At 34.5% G+C, this 15167-nt stretch overlaps 3 protein-coding genes across 4 annotated transcripts in view; 2 read left to right on the top strand and 1 right to left on the bottom strand.

Annotated features, from left to right (window-relative positions):
• Positions 1 to 1399, bottom strand: part of LOC104710242 (DNA-binding protein SMUBP-2-like) — a 3358-nt gene extending 1959 nt beyond the window's left edge. The window contains exons 1-2 of one of the 2 annotated variants that reach the window (XM_010426814.2): positions 1251 to 1399; positions 236 to 1132 (exon numbers count right to left, since the gene is read on the bottom strand). In XM_010426814.2, the coding sequence (XP_010425116.1) occupies positions 236 to 1090 (855 nt within the window). In that variant the 5' untranslated portion in view covers positions 1091 to 1132; positions 1251 to 1399. The remainder of the gene's footprint in view (positions 1 to 235; positions 1133 to 1250) is intronic. The other variant, XM_010426811.2, reaches the window with a different exon arrangement.
• Positions 3199 to 7305, top strand: LOC104710240 (phosphate transporter PHO1 homolog 2). Its single transcript, XM_010426808.2, has 12 exons — positions 3199 to 3472; positions 3589 to 3930; positions 4610 to 4986; positions 5063 to 5134; positions 5223 to 5352; positions 5448 to 5568; positions 5656 to 5914; positions 6009 to 6113; positions 6178 to 6372; positions 6455 to 6784; positions 6873 to 7009; positions 7104 to 7305. Exons 1-12 carry the CDS (start codon positions 3199 to 3201, stop codon positions 7201 to 7203), a joined length of 2442 nt encoding a protein of 813 aa, XP_010425110.1. The 3' UTR covers positions 7204 to 7305.
• Positions 8310 to 13077, top strand: LOC104710239 (phosphate transporter PHO1 homolog 6). Its single transcript, XM_019230357.1, is given in 13 exon segments — positions 8310 to 8518; positions 8521 to 8826; positions 9178 to 9526; positions 9623 to 9671; positions 9759 to 9830; positions 10147 to 10276; positions 10366 to 10486; positions 10686 to 10944; positions 11039 to 11143; positions 11395 to 11587; positions 11653 to 11945; positions 12568 to 12704; positions 12807 to 13077. Coding segments are annotated over 13 exon segments (2292 nt in total). The 5' UTR covers positions 8310 to 8328; the 3' UTR covers positions 12895 to 13077.

The following is a 15167-nucleotide window of genomic DNA, read 5'->3' as shown; positions in this document are numbered from 1 at the left end:
TATCAAGCTTTCGTGTTAATGCACCAGTCAAAGTTGTGAGAATGACATCAGCATTCTTGATCACATCTGATACAGCTAATTGCTGCCGTTTACGCTCTTCCTTACCGAGAGTTCGAAGCTCTTTCTGGATTTCTCTCCTTGTGTTCTTATCTTTCGCTTTCAACAACTTCCCGTTCAGTGCCTTCATTTCCTTTCTGATATCATTCGCTAAACCGCTGTTATCTCCCTTCAGAACCTGAGCATCTAGAGCACTATCCAGCACTTGAGGTAAAAGCCTTGCAGGATGTCCCACCCTCACCAGCTTAACTTTATGAGGAACAAGTCTCTCAACAATATTATCAACCGCAATATTCGAAGCTGCACAAGCAAGAATCTTTGTACCGCGTTTGACTTCCTGTAAGATTATCTCCACCACCGTCGTTGTCTTACCAGTACCAGGAGGACCATGAAGTAAAAACACATCCTTTGAAGATAAAGCCTTTGTAATCGCATCTTTCTGCGACTGATCAAGGTTCTTGTTAAAAGGCGTAAAGGACTTAACATCCTTCTTCGAAACCGTTGGCTGTCTCTCACCAAACAAGACAGGCACTAAATCAGAAGCAGGTCCTCTCAACACACCTTTGCTAAGCTGAATCAACGTATCTTTCATTCTACGATACGTCACCTCATTAGCAAGCTTCTCCAACCGAAGAGAAGTGTTTAACCCTTCTTCAGGAATCTCATCAAACACAACGGTGATCGAAGAATCTTTTAACCGATAGACCACTCCTTGCGCAAGAGGAGAAGAACCAAGATCAGATTTGTTGAGTTTCAACACAACAACATCGTGGTTACCAAACTTGTGAGCAGGGAGAACATCTCCTTTGTTTGATTGAAACTCAATAAGTGATTTACCCATGAGACCTGTTTGGACATCAACGCATTTCAAATTGAGAATCGTTGTTCCTTTCTTCTGAGCGGTTTCTATATTCCTCGAAGCACCTGAGGTTAATGACATCGAGATCTCAGCTTCTTTCTCCATATCTATAAGTGGAGCCATTGTTGACACAAATACATCAAGCGACATCGCAGATCCTTGCTTCTTCGCCATTTTTTTCACGCTTCTAACACGAATCACAGAAAATTCCAGATCCTAAGTTACGAAACAGATGAATAAAAAGATTCAGAGAATCACACAGATGAAACCAAATTAACACAAAGCTATACAGAGCCGGAGAGAAAAATTGAGGCCGTAAATGAATGGTTTTTACCTACAAGAAGAGTGATGATTATTTCTTCTCCGTTGTGTTCTTCTCTGAAATTGAAGATTGAAGAACAAAAACCCTAGAAATCACAGATGGAGGGAAGACGAAGTGAGTGAGAATGGTTGTGAAGAGCGTTCAACTCAAGATTCAAGAAGATGGGAAAGAGCACGCATGTCTTCTATTAGAATACTCAAGCACTACTTTTATAATGGGCTTTGAATTCATAACGTAAATTTGGGCTTTAACGTTTCATTTAAGGCCCATTTTAAAACATTCTATGTAGCCAATAATCAGCTTTTTTTTTTTTTTTTTAAAGATAAATATTTAACCATTTGTCTATGCATTCTATGAACAAATATCACATCTTCCTAAATTACTTTTTATTATATTTAACCAATTTATTTAGAAAAATTAATAACATATTGTAATTTTTCTTAGATTAATTAATTAGAAAAAAAAATCTTTGTTAAATTAATTACTTTTTATCACATTTTTAACGATACCCATATTGTTAAAAATGTTTTTCTTACTTTTGGGATCGGACAAAAGTTTGTTTTTTAATACTATGATTTAGAAGATTTTTGTTGCCAGCCAACAAAAAGAAATATTTTCTCTGTTTCTAGTTTATACTCATTATTAAAAGTACTTCTCGGTTGACATAAAAACAAATAGTATTTGTACGGATTAACATTTTCTTTTTACGTGACGAATTTTGAGCTTGACCTTGACTCGTCCACAATGGGTAATGTATGTATTAAAATATTAAGACGACTTTGTTACAATGGTAATGGTAAACGGCATACGTATATTGATAGATTCAAAGATATCAGATAATTTCAGTATTTTTCTATCGTTATTTATGGAAAGTGGAAACTAGTCTAACTAATATAAATATAATATGCACAATTATATAAGCAACACATAACATTGATGATTAAGATATATATCGATATCCTACTGAGCAATGACTTTTAATTAACGTATACATGTAACTCAAATTGAGACATTTTAACGATTGTGTGGTCGAATTAATATTAAAAATGTTATTCAGAAAGTATACACTATATATAAATTCTGAAAGACGGTTGAACACAAAAAATATATACAATACTGAAAGACATTTAACTTTGATATAATAGATTATAGACTAACCTATAAATCGATGTATATTTTTAAAATTGCTATCAATTACTTTTAACTAAACGCGAACAGCCGGCATTGCAAGCAAATAGAGAGCCCCCGCCCGTTTGAGTCGTTGCGAGCCGGAAAGCGTACCGGCAGTTTTAGTCGTACATAGAACTTGTAGGAAAGATCACAATATGTCGAATTAAGGGAAAGCTTTAAGATCGTCATTGGATCAGAATGGTAATTGATATATATATACACATGAATGGTAGTGTTTAATTAATTTGTGTAATCGGTTGAAACCTCGATTAATCATGTCGTAGACAATTTAATATAATTATTTGGTAGAACTGCATTATTTATGTTTGTCAAATGTCAAGCAACTAGGTATTGAAACCTCGATTAATTATATCGTGGATCATTTAATTCCACATGGTCGATAGGTAATTCTTCGCTCCTCGCAATTTGTATTGACTATTGCATCACTCGAGCGACAATTTTTACAAGTGGATCAATGTCTTGTGAAATAATCTCTTTTTAAAATAAAAAAACTACACTTGTCATATACTATTGTCTTTATGTAACAACAAGAGACAAATTTTTGTGGAATATCGACTGGGTCGTATCTTCCAGCTAACAATATAACTATTTTTTTTTTTTTGAACAACAAAACTATAACTATCGAGTATAGTGGTATACAATTGATCATAATTAAGTCATAACACTTGAATTGCTTTCTTATTCAGTTGTATATATAAACTTCTTCAGTCTTTCTTTCAGACACAACAACAAAGAAAGATTTCAAAACAAGAAACCTAGAAAGAGTAAGATGAAGTTCGGTAAAGAATTGTCGTCACAAATGGTACCAGAGTGGCAACAAGCTTACATAAGCTACGATTATCTCAAAACCCTTCTCAAAGAAATCATCAAACTCAAACAACAAACCAACCCTCCTCCTCCTCCACATCATGCGGTCTCCGGTGAAGGACTTAGTCGGAAAATGACTCTATACCGAGCATTTAGCGGTCTTGTCCAAACACCGGGAAAGAAAAGACAAAGCTCCGGCCAATCCAACTTTGCTTCAGAAACTGACATCGAGGAAGGTACTCTTAAGCTTCTGACTCAAAGCTAAGTAGTAATGAGTTAATTGGTCTGCATACATCTTTTTCATGTATTATTGTAATATTGTTTAACTTTTTTGATGTGGGACTCCTAATAGGTAAGGCTCCGATACTTGTTAACAAAGCGAGTCATGGACTAGAGACAACGTTTCTAATGACGGCAGAGGAAGGAGGAGAGTATGAATTGGTTTTTTTTCGGCGACTCGACGATGAGTTCAATAGAATTGAGAAATTTTATAAAGAGAAAGTGGAAGAAGTATTGAAGGATGCAATTATGCTTAATAAGCAAATGGATGCTCTTATTGCGTTTAGGGTTAAGGTGGAGAATCCTGTTGGGTGGGGATGGGAGGAACGGACGGTAGAGATGACTCGTTTGGCCTCTGATGTTGCGACTTCGACGGCCGCGATCGGTGCTTCTACACCCGCCAGAACTCGAACCAGTAAGATAATCAAATGCAATTATATTTTTGAATAACTATTTAAAAGAAAATTGGGGTTAAAAAAAGAGAGGAAATTTTGGGGTATCAAGTTAATATATCAAGTCAAGACTAACAACAAAAATTTTAAATATATTAAGCTAGTACTTTGCAATTATTTGAGTGTATGTTTAGAGATGTTTAGAAAAAAATAAATTTAAAAGGAAAAAATTGAAAAACTGAGATATGTGTCTTGAAAATGAATAAATACGCATTAATCAGTGAGTAAATTAACTATAATGCCGGCCATTTCAATGAATCTTTTAATTACAGTATTAGAAAATACGCATTAAACTCAAAACTAGTTGACTCAAAAACAAATCGAACCGTTCATATCGCTAAAATTTAAGATTATTACCTTTCTCAATTTCAACGCAAGTTACGCAATATTTATCACACAATTTTTCTATTTATAATTTTAACTTTGGATTATTATTATTTTGGAAGCTACTATATCAAATTTCTTTTCAATTTAATTTATTAACGTAATTATAAATATTTAAATAACTTCACATCAGTTTATTACCATTTAAATTTATTAAATTAAATATATGTTTTTTTGTCCCAAAAAAAAGAAAAGTAAACCGAATCGTCCAATTTAGAATTTGATGAATTTAAATATCTCCCTCGCGTTTGGTTTCAGTGAACCCTCGAGCTCAAGCTCACATGGAGGCAATTCAAGAAGGAAGCTTCAGCAGAGACGACGAAGATGAAAATCACGGCTCCGTCGACGTGAAAACAAGCAGCTTGAACAAGGTGAGAGGTGCGAGGCCAGCACCAATCGAGGTTCTAGATCACATCAAGATAAACAACACTAAAGCAACGCCTCGATCCACCATCAAAGGCGTTCTCCATTCCTCAAGCCAAAACGAGATCAAATTCAACAGACAGAATTTGAACGAGGTCGAAGAGAAGCTCAAATTCGCCTTCGTCGAGTTTTACCAGAAGCTTCGTCTCCTCAAAAGCTACAGCTTTCTGAATGTTTTGGCCTTCTCGAAGATATTGAAGAAGTATGATAAGGTATTAAGATTGGTTTGAGACTTTGAGATTTTGAGTTTTGGGGTTTAAAAATTGACTGAAAGGTTCTCTGAAACAGATAACGTCAAGGAATGCTTCAAAGTCTTACATGAAAATGGTTGATAATTCATACCTTGGAAGCTCTGATGAGGTGAGCAGCTTGACTAAGTTTAGTAACTCCATTTTGATTCCTCTGTTTTCGATTCTTGTATTGATCATACCTTCTCTTATATCCGCAGCTTGTGAAACTCATACAACGTGTTGAAGCTACATTCATAAAGCATTTTGCAAATGGTAATAGGAGAAAAGGAATGAACTTCTTACGACCTCAAATGAAAAGAGAGAGACACCGTGTTACATTTTCCACTGGTACATTCATAAAGCTCTGTTCTGTTTTTGTGTGTTTTCAATGTTTTTGTCTTGTCAGTTTTTTTTTTGTGTGCTTACGAGGAATTTGGTTTCAGGTTTCTCTGCTGGATGTGTGTTTTCTCTAATCGTGGCTCTTGTCACCATCATACGCACACGGAAAACCTCTTCCAATGAAGCCTATGAAGACTACATGAATACTTTGTTCCCTCTTTATAGGTAAAACTTACTTTGACTCCTTCTCCTACAAATTTCATTTTGAGGTTAAACTTGTTGTTTAGACGCATCGGTTGTTCATGCATGCAGCTTGTTCGGGTTCATCGTGCTTCACATAACTATGTATGCTATTGATATATACTATTGGAAGCGTTATCGAGTAAATTATGCCTTTATATTTGGGTACAAGCAAGGAACTGAACTTGGTTACAGACAAGTTCTGTTTCTTGGATTCACCATTGGAACGTTTGCGTTGCTTTGTGTTCTTGGAAATCTTGATATGCAAGTACACTCCAAAACCAAAAATTACAAAGAATTAACCGAACTTCTTCCTCTTTTCCTTCTTGTTGTAAGTCCGTAGATCCAAATATTTAGATTTTTCTTTTATGTAATCTTTATCTCAGCTACATAATGATCCTAACTCTGTATGATGTTTGTTTTAGGCTCTGTTTGTAGTTTTGATCTTGCCATTCCATTTTCTCTACCGCTCGAGTAGGTTCTTCTTCCTCACATGTCTGTTTCACTGCCTTGCTGCTCCTCTTTACAAGGTAAAATACATAAAGCTTTCTACCGCTTGATAATCATATGGTTACTAAAGCTTTCTCAATGCAGGTCACGTTACCTGATTACTTTTTAGGAGATCAGTTAACTAGTCAAGTACAAGCTCTTCGAAGCATTAACTTCTACATATGCTACTACGGTTGGGGAGACTTCACAAAAAGAAAAAGCACCTGCGAAGCCTCAAACATCTACAGCTATTCCTTATACATTGTTGCAGTTGTCCCATATCTTTCCCGCCTCCTTCAGGTACAAAAAGTTTCTTCAAAAGACACAACATGTCTAGAGCAATTTTAATAACATTATCTCTGTTCTCCTTCAATTGGTGCAGTGCATGCGACGAATGATTGAGGAAAGAAGCCTTGATCAAGGATACAACGGAGTCAAGTACTTTTTGACAATAATAGCTGTTTGTCTAAGAACAGCTTATAGTTTTGAAGAAAAAAACTGGAAGGATCCTATAACGAAGACTATATTGAAGAATCCTACATTACATTTCAAACTCAGAGTGTTAGCTGGTGCTTCCTCAGTTCTTGCTGCTGTTTTCTGTACATACTGGGACTTTGTTCATGATTGGGGACTTCTGAACAAAACATCTAAAAACCGATGGCTTCGGGATAAACTTCTCATCCCACAGAAAAAAGTATACTTCATCGCAATGGTAAGTGCATATAAAACATCGTTGATTATATAATCTCCAAAGCATAGAGAGAAAAAAAAAAACTGAATTCTTGAAAACTAAACTGTAGATCTTGAACGTTGTGTTGAGATTCGCGTGGTTGCAAACGGTACTGAATTTCGAATTCAAGTTCATGCATAAGCAGGCGACGCTTGCGGTTATGGCTTCTCTTGAGATTATTCGCCGTGGGATGTGGAATTTCTTCAGGTCTACTTACTATACACATTGTTACTTTGGTTTCTTCTCCACCTTTTCTTTCTATGATTGTTTTTTGAAAGTTTTTTTTTTTGATATAAAACAGGGTAGAAAATGAGCATTTGAATAATGTGGGGAAGTTCCGAGCTTTCAAGTCAGTTCCACTACCGTTCAACTACGATGAAGACGATGAAAAAGACGACTAAATGCTTACAGAAGCTAAAACATTCTTATACACAGTCAACAAAAAACTGAAGTTTGTATTAAACTATACAAAACCAACGAAAATGTGAACACTTTTTTACTAACAAAACAATGCAGTTCATCATACCGATTTTAATTATGGTAAGTACTAAGTAAGCCTTTTGTGGTATATTCCAATATACTCAAGTCACTCAGTACTATCCTCGGCTTTAGATAGACGAGGTCGCATTAAAAAAGACGTGCATGTGACAATTGGCAAGTCTTATCTCTTATGGAACGGTGGTCAACACAAATTTCAAGCTATATCTTTAGTAAAGAAAATTCCCTTATATATTACGTGAGTATCATAAGACAATATATTCAAAAACAAAAATTGTAAAATATTACTTTTCATAAATTGGGTCAAAACTTCGATGTTAAATATTACTTTCATTACAGTACTACATTTAACAAACCTTTTTAAAAAATATCCTAAACCTAATTACACTTTTTAAAAGTACCTAATAATACTTTATAATATATTTAAAACAATGAAAAAATGGTCTTTTAGATAATAACATCTTTTAAAAAGTAGCAAACCTAATATCACTTTCTAAAGGTACATAAACCTAATAACAATATCTAAACAACAAAAACTTTAAACCCCATTAAAAAAAATTATAAGCATTTATCAATTGTTTTTGCTTTAGATGATTTATAGAGTGCCTTAAATTTTGATTCAAGTCTTTCAAGATGACATTAACTATAGGCAGCAAAAACGTTTAACACTAATACATTGCACATAGACATTTTCTCCCACTATTACGGAACCAAAACATGTTTTAAGTTCTGATAACCGATGTTTTCGAGTTCATTTGACATTGGTATATTTTGGATTGGCATATTTACTTGACATAGTTATTTTCCACACTATATACTCTCATTTCATTTAATTTTATAATAACTTTACAAGTAGTTTCCTAATTTAGCTAATTGACTCAAGTACACTAAAAGATTTTGAATCAATGTAAGGTCAAATTCAAAAAATTTGACACACTCGTTCTATAAGTATATCACATTCACACTGATGAAGGTTCACAAATTAACAAATACTATTCGGAAGGAAAAAAAAAACAGAGCAACAAAAAATGGTATTCGGAAAAGAATTTTCATCACAGATGGTATCAGAGTGGCAACAAGCTTACGTGGATTACAAGTATCTCAAAACCCTTGTCAAAGATATCAACCGTTTCAAACGCAAATCCAATCGTCACGGCGGTGGTGGTTGCCGTCAGATGAGCCCTTCTTCAACAGTGGTCGAGATTAACGATGGAACAACGCGCCGCCGATTCAGGTGATTTCTACGGCGAGTCAACGGTACGAGACAACGTTTTTGATGACGGCGGAGAAAGGAGAGGAGTATGAGTTGGTGTTTTTCCGTCGACTAGACGACGAATTCAACAAAGTTGAGAAATTTTGTAGAGAAAAAGTGGAGGAGGTGGTGAAAGAAGCCGCGGTGCTTAACAAACAGATGGATGATTTAATCGCGTTTCGGTGTAAGATGGAGGAGGAACGTACGGTGGAGATGGCTCGCTTGGCCTCGCATGTCGCGGTTTCTCTGACGGAGCTCGCCAAAAACACATCTAGTAAGCGAAATATTAAATATTTAATGTTAATAAACCCAAAATTTAATAATCTAAAAGCCCTATAAAAATATTATGAAGATCTCATGTAATTCTTACTATAAAATACAGTATATCTTTTTCTTGGTATATTCATTTTTTTTTTTTTTTTTCAAATTTGACCCTCAGAAATTCTTATTCCCAATCTAATATCAATGAAAATGTAATGAAATAGTTAATATTTTGTTTCTTTTTTTTGTTCAAGTTTGTCCACCTCTAAGAAAAAAACTAGATTATACTCTCTTTCTAGTTTGCGTTATATTCAAATGAATAGTAACAATGCCAAACTCACCAAATTTGAAATTTGACCTTTTGTGAAAGTTCACATGGAGGCCGTAGAGGAAGGAGGTTCCAGTCGAGCTGGTCGATACGATGAAGATGACATTAATAATACTGACGAAGAAGAAGACAAGAGTATATTCTTCACACCGGTCAATGACTTTAGCAAGATGAAAGCTTCAAGGCCCGCTCCGATCGAGGCTTTCGATAGCATTAAGATCATCAACACGAAAGAAACGCCTCGGTCCACTACTAAAGGCGTTCTAAAGGTGTTGAACCAGACGGAGCTCAAATTCAGCAGAGACAACCTAAGGAAAATCGAGGAGAAGCTAATATGTGCCTTTGTCGAGTTCCATAGGAAGCTTTGGTATCTCAAGAGCTTTAGGTGCGTATCTTTTTACACCTTCGATCTGAGATCAATTAGGTAATTTATATTTTTTTAATTATATCTGAGATTTGAATTATCAAAAAATATATGCAGCTTCTTGAATGTGTTGGCGCTTTCGAAGATATTGACGAAATATGATAAGGTTAGATTGGTTAGACAAGATATTTTAAGTTCGTGGTTTTTTTTGTTATGGAGTTTGTTATCATATGTGAAAATGTGTTCTATACAGATAACTTCAAGGGAGGCTGCTAAATCTTACATGACAATGGTTGATAAATCTTGCCTTGGAAGCTCTGAAAAGGTAAGCTTAGTTTTCTAAATAATTTTTTTCTAAAGAAATACATGTTAATTTGATAGATGAATTTGACTATGTGAGATATGAAATATTATAAACAACACTTCCTACCAACGAAAAAAACAACACTTGATGGGATTTGATGAAAAATATCTTCTAAAATCCAATTGAAAGATCCATTGAACGTAACAAGGCAGTGATAATTGTTGAGTCAATCCCAAATTATAGAATATTAACTTATTAACCAGTTTAATTCTAGCTTCTCTGTTTATCCTTATATTGATATATCTTCTATTGCTCTTCGGCTCTTCCTTTGTCATAGGTTATGAGACTAATGGAGAATATTGAAGCTACATTCATAAATCATTTCACGAATGGTAACAGAACAAAAGGAATGAACATCTTGCGACCAAAACCTAAAAGAGAGAGACACCGACTAACATTTTCCACAGGTACAATTCTTACCCTCTTAGGTAATTTCTCTCTTTCATGCTTTGCTTCTCAATTTCTTACATGTTCTTTATGAGAAATGATGTTTCAGGATTCTTTGGTGGATGCATGTTTTCTCTCATAGTGGCTCTTGTTGCTATCATACGCACCCGAAACATTTTACAAGATGATGGTCAAAAACAATATATGAATACAATGTTCCCTCTTTATAGGTAACCCTTATGCTTCAGTCATTTGTTTCTTCCTTAGTATGTACAGCTTTAAATATACTTGTTAACAGTAAAGTAAAAGCTTGACACAATTGAAAAGTTCTCTTTACCCGTTTTTTTACACACTGACACTACACTTGGCTTATGTTCTTACGAATCTATATAAGCATTTCAATTTTTTCTTTCAAATTTGTTCTTGCAGCCTGTTCGGATTCATCGTGTTACACATGACTATGTATGCTGCTGATATTTATTTTTGGAGGCGGTATCGAGTAAATTATTCCTTCATATTTGGTTTCAAACAAGGAACTGAACTTGGCTACAAACAAGTTCTCTTTGTGGGATTCAGCATTGGTGCCCTCGCTCTTCTTTGTGTTCTTGGGAATCTTGACATGGAAACAGACCCCAAAACCAAAGATTACCAAGCATTAACCGAGCTTCTTCCTCTTTTCCTCCTCATTGTAAGCCCATAAATCCAAAATCAGCTTTTGAATTCAAACTACTTATAACGATTCCACAATAATCCATGGGATGTAACTGCGTGATGTAAATTAGGCTATGTTCGTAGTTCTAATCTTACCATTCAACATTTTCTACCGATCGAGTCGCTTCTTCTTCCTCACAAGCTTCTTTCACATCCTTGCTGCTCCTCTTCACAAGGTAAAACATTAAATGTCAAAAACCTAGTTTGGTATAAAGGTCTTTCTTATTTCACAACTTTGGAGGCCATGCCGGCCTTATATATACATAGACTCGATTTAACCTAAGTACTTTATATGTAATTACCAAAACTATGCACAAGACTATGCTAATTACATAAGAGAGCATATCCCGCTCAATATTAAAACTCAAAAATTATCAATAATATTAAATAGTTTAACAAATATATTGCCATTGGTTTCTTCATGTAGGTGACATTACCCTATTTCTTCTTGGCAGATCAATTATGCAGCCAAGCGCAAACTCTTAGAAGTATCGAGTTTTACATATGTTACTACGGTTGGGGAGATTTCAAACAAAGGAAAAACACTTGTGTAGACTCACGAGTCTTCAATACCTTCCTATTCATTGTTGCTGCTTTCCCATTTTTTTCTCGCGGAACACAAAATTGATCTCTATTAATTATTTTATTGTTCAATAAATTTTTTCTGACATTTTTATAGTTGTGTAGTGTATGAGGCGGATGTTTGAAGAGAAAAACATAGAACAAGGGTATAATGGTTTCAAGTACATTTTGATAGTAGTTGCTGTTTGCTTAGGGCTGGCTTATGAAGTCGATGGCCAAAAAGATCGTCAAATTATTTGGAGATTGTTAGGTGGTATTACCTCGGCTATGGCAGTGGTTTTCTGTACATATTGGGACTTGGTTTACGATTGGGGACTTCTTAACCGAACATCCAAGAATCCATGGCTACGTGATAATCTTCTCGTCCCATACAAGGAAGTGTACTTCATCGCTATGGTGAGTTTTAGAACATTTTTAGGACCACCCAGCTTGGTATTGTCGGTATTGAGCCCAGTCCTGATATTTCATAAATCTGATATGACTATGACGTTGACATTTAGATTTAATCAGCTAAATCAACCGCGGCTAACCTAATATATACATAGAAAAATTGCAGCATTAGCATGACCCTCAATTATTCCCTAGAGATTTTTAACTATGGCTATCCATTTCGAAATAGGGGTTACCAATCATATCCAGATATAACCCCAATGACATGATCCCCATATGTAGTTATTTTGTAAAAATCCAATGGGAATGGAAACATATCAAATATGAAACCACGTAACCAGATTATATGATGAGACTTCCAATGTGATACTTGTATATAATCTCTACCTGAATAATAATAATAAAATACTCATATCCAACCTTTAATTACATATAATTTACTTGATCGAATATATCAGAAATGCACGAGATCCTAGTTTTAACTCTATACAGATTAGATCGGGGCTAGCAAGCGGGTAGACCTGTCCAGGACAAGACTGGACCATAACATCCTAGGGATTATTAAGTTTCAATTTAAAAAAATATATATTTCAAGAGGAAGTAGGAACAACTGATTTTTTAAATGCAGGTGATAAACGTGGTGCTGAGATTTGCGTGGATGCAAACGGTGTTAGATTTCAAATTCGAGTCCATGCACACACAAACAGTGGTCGCTGTCGTGGCAAGTCTTGAGATCATTCGTCGTGGATTATGGAACTTCTTCAGGTTACTACTTAGTACTTACTAATACGCTTTAGATTACTTTTTTTTTCGAGACTTTTCAGTCGCGTTTTAACTATGAAACTAATCTTGGTTCGTAAAAAACAGGTTAGAGAACGAACATTTAAACAATGTTGGTAAGTACAGAGCTTTCAAGACCACTTCATTACCATTCAACTACGAAGTGGACCAGTAAATGTTTGTTGAATAGATTGTAGCCATCCTTGCTTGCCCTTAGGTGGTCATCTAATCTGCTATAGTAGCTGATAATGATATTAACATTATCTCAAATGTATGTATGTATCTATACGAAAAGGACATTAGTCAATTTACGATCAAATCTACATGAGTGACAAGTCTCACAAACTAGTCAACAAAATTCGACCATTATACATTTGTACTACTCGTGTTAATATTTATGATTTATATATCTTTCTCCTTCTTTTGGACAATGTACACCAACACTATACACTGTACTTTTTCTTTTATCGTCGTGTCGTGTACTGAATAACTTTTCTTCTTCTTTATGATGAATTATGATCACTTGAAAAGATGAGAAAAGGAGACGTGTAAAGTTGAGATTCACACCCGCAAACTTCCTAACAAGTAACAAAGGTACGAAAAATATCTTTAACGTGATGAAAGTTATAGATAGATTCCACTTTTTTAATCCTTGCGTCAAAAAAAGTGTAATTAAATTATAGTATTGGACAAAGAATGTGGTAATAGATTAATATGGTAAATAGTTACTGTTAGAATTTAGATCCTATTTATACAATGAAGGTTGACATATGTATCAATTTACGAAAAAACATATTCGATTTAAATTACTTTTAAACTTGGTATATAAATTTATACTAACATCAAAAAATTGAACTGTGTTCACTTGCCTTTGTATTTATTTATTTTTTAATAAAACAAAACTTGGCTTTGTATCCATCTATACACAAACAAATTCCGCAAATAAGTAATAAATTAACAAAATAGTATTAAAAAACTAGACGTTTCTTTCCGGTCACATACTAATTTTATCTTATGATTTGTATATACTATATATATAGACCCAGGACATAATTATCAAAACGAATAAAATAAATACAGCATAAGGTTTCATGTCACATGTTCCGAATCAAAGTTGATGGATATGGTCGCATTGAATTTAAACTAAAAATCGCTTGGAAGTTGGAACTAGACTTGTCAACAAGTGACTCATGACAAATAGTAAATCATTGGAAGAGTTTTGATTTAGCATATAACCAATAATATGTGATATTTGATTTAGCATTTATGATGCAACTAACCAATATGATCCGAAAACTCCGTTTTTTCTTAGTAAATTCTAAATTATATCATCTGTACAAAGACACTGAAATACTCAATAGTGCCATTTTTTTCTTAGTTTTCAGTACAGTTATCGTTTTGGGTTATATTAACAGATTATCCATTTCTAAATAATTTGATTCGGTAAGATTTTTGGGATTTACCGGACAATTTAATGCTTGAGGAAAAACTGCGTCATGCACACCGCAAATCAAGAACTAATACAAGAGATAGTTACGTCAACCGATTTCAGAAATTTTCGTAAGAGCAGTTGATATCGGTCACTAAAACCCGCACCTGAGTCATAGAGGCTAGAGCTCGACACGAGTCACGAGTCACGAGAGTCTTTCAATCCATCCCCGACAATTTTTTCTAGATGCAGCCAAAATTGTTATCTCCCATCAACATATTGAAGCCTACCACCAAAAACGCTTTGGGAATGCAAGGCAAAAGCAAGCTAACGATGAAAACAAAACACGTCTAAGTCCACCAACACAGAAAAGAGGCCTTACTAGTGGTGAGATAAAGAGTGCATACAAAATGTAAAGAGAACGGACTAAAAGAAAAAGAGAAGTCAATTCAATAAACAAAATGCATGAGTGAGTCCAACGTACACATGCAAAAAGATATAGGAAAACAACAAAGAAGAAGAAAACAAAAAAAGGTGGAGGAAGACGCGCAATGACTGGTTGGCCATTAAGTATACAGAAACTATGAGGATGTATCTAATTTTATTACTCGACTTATATTATAATTATGTTATTGATCGTTTGATCAACAATTAAGCAGTGTTTCTATCTCATTAGTTTCAGTTAAATTTCGGTTTTTTAAATATTTGTTTGGAGACTGGACTTTTCATACGTTGACTCATACATTCTATTCACTATTCAGTGGCTAAGTAAAGATCTTTTGAATTTAACGAAGTGGATCGTTTTTGTCAGATCGTAATCTTTGATTCTTTGTGGAATACTTAAACCATATTCTTTCCTATGGTAAACGAAAAGAGAATCATGTATTATTATTCACTGATGACTTTTAAGTCCATATAGTTTGACTCACGTTTGCAACTTCGATACCAAATAAGAGAATATGTAAAGGCTAAGACCAGAGTAATTACTATATTAAGAAATTAAGATAACTTTCCGTTTA

This window comes from Camelina sativa, chromosome 9 (assembly GCF_000633955.1).
Source record: "Camelina sativa cultivar DH55 chromosome 9, Cs, whole genome shotgun sequence".
In the NCBI taxonomy this organism is placed as follows: domain Eukaryota; kingdom Viridiplantae; phylum Streptophyta; class Magnoliopsida; order Brassicales; family Brassicaceae; genus Camelina; species Camelina sativa.
The sequence above is the reverse complement of the archived record's forward strand: the minus strand, read 5'-3'. Positions and strand labels throughout refer to the sequence as shown.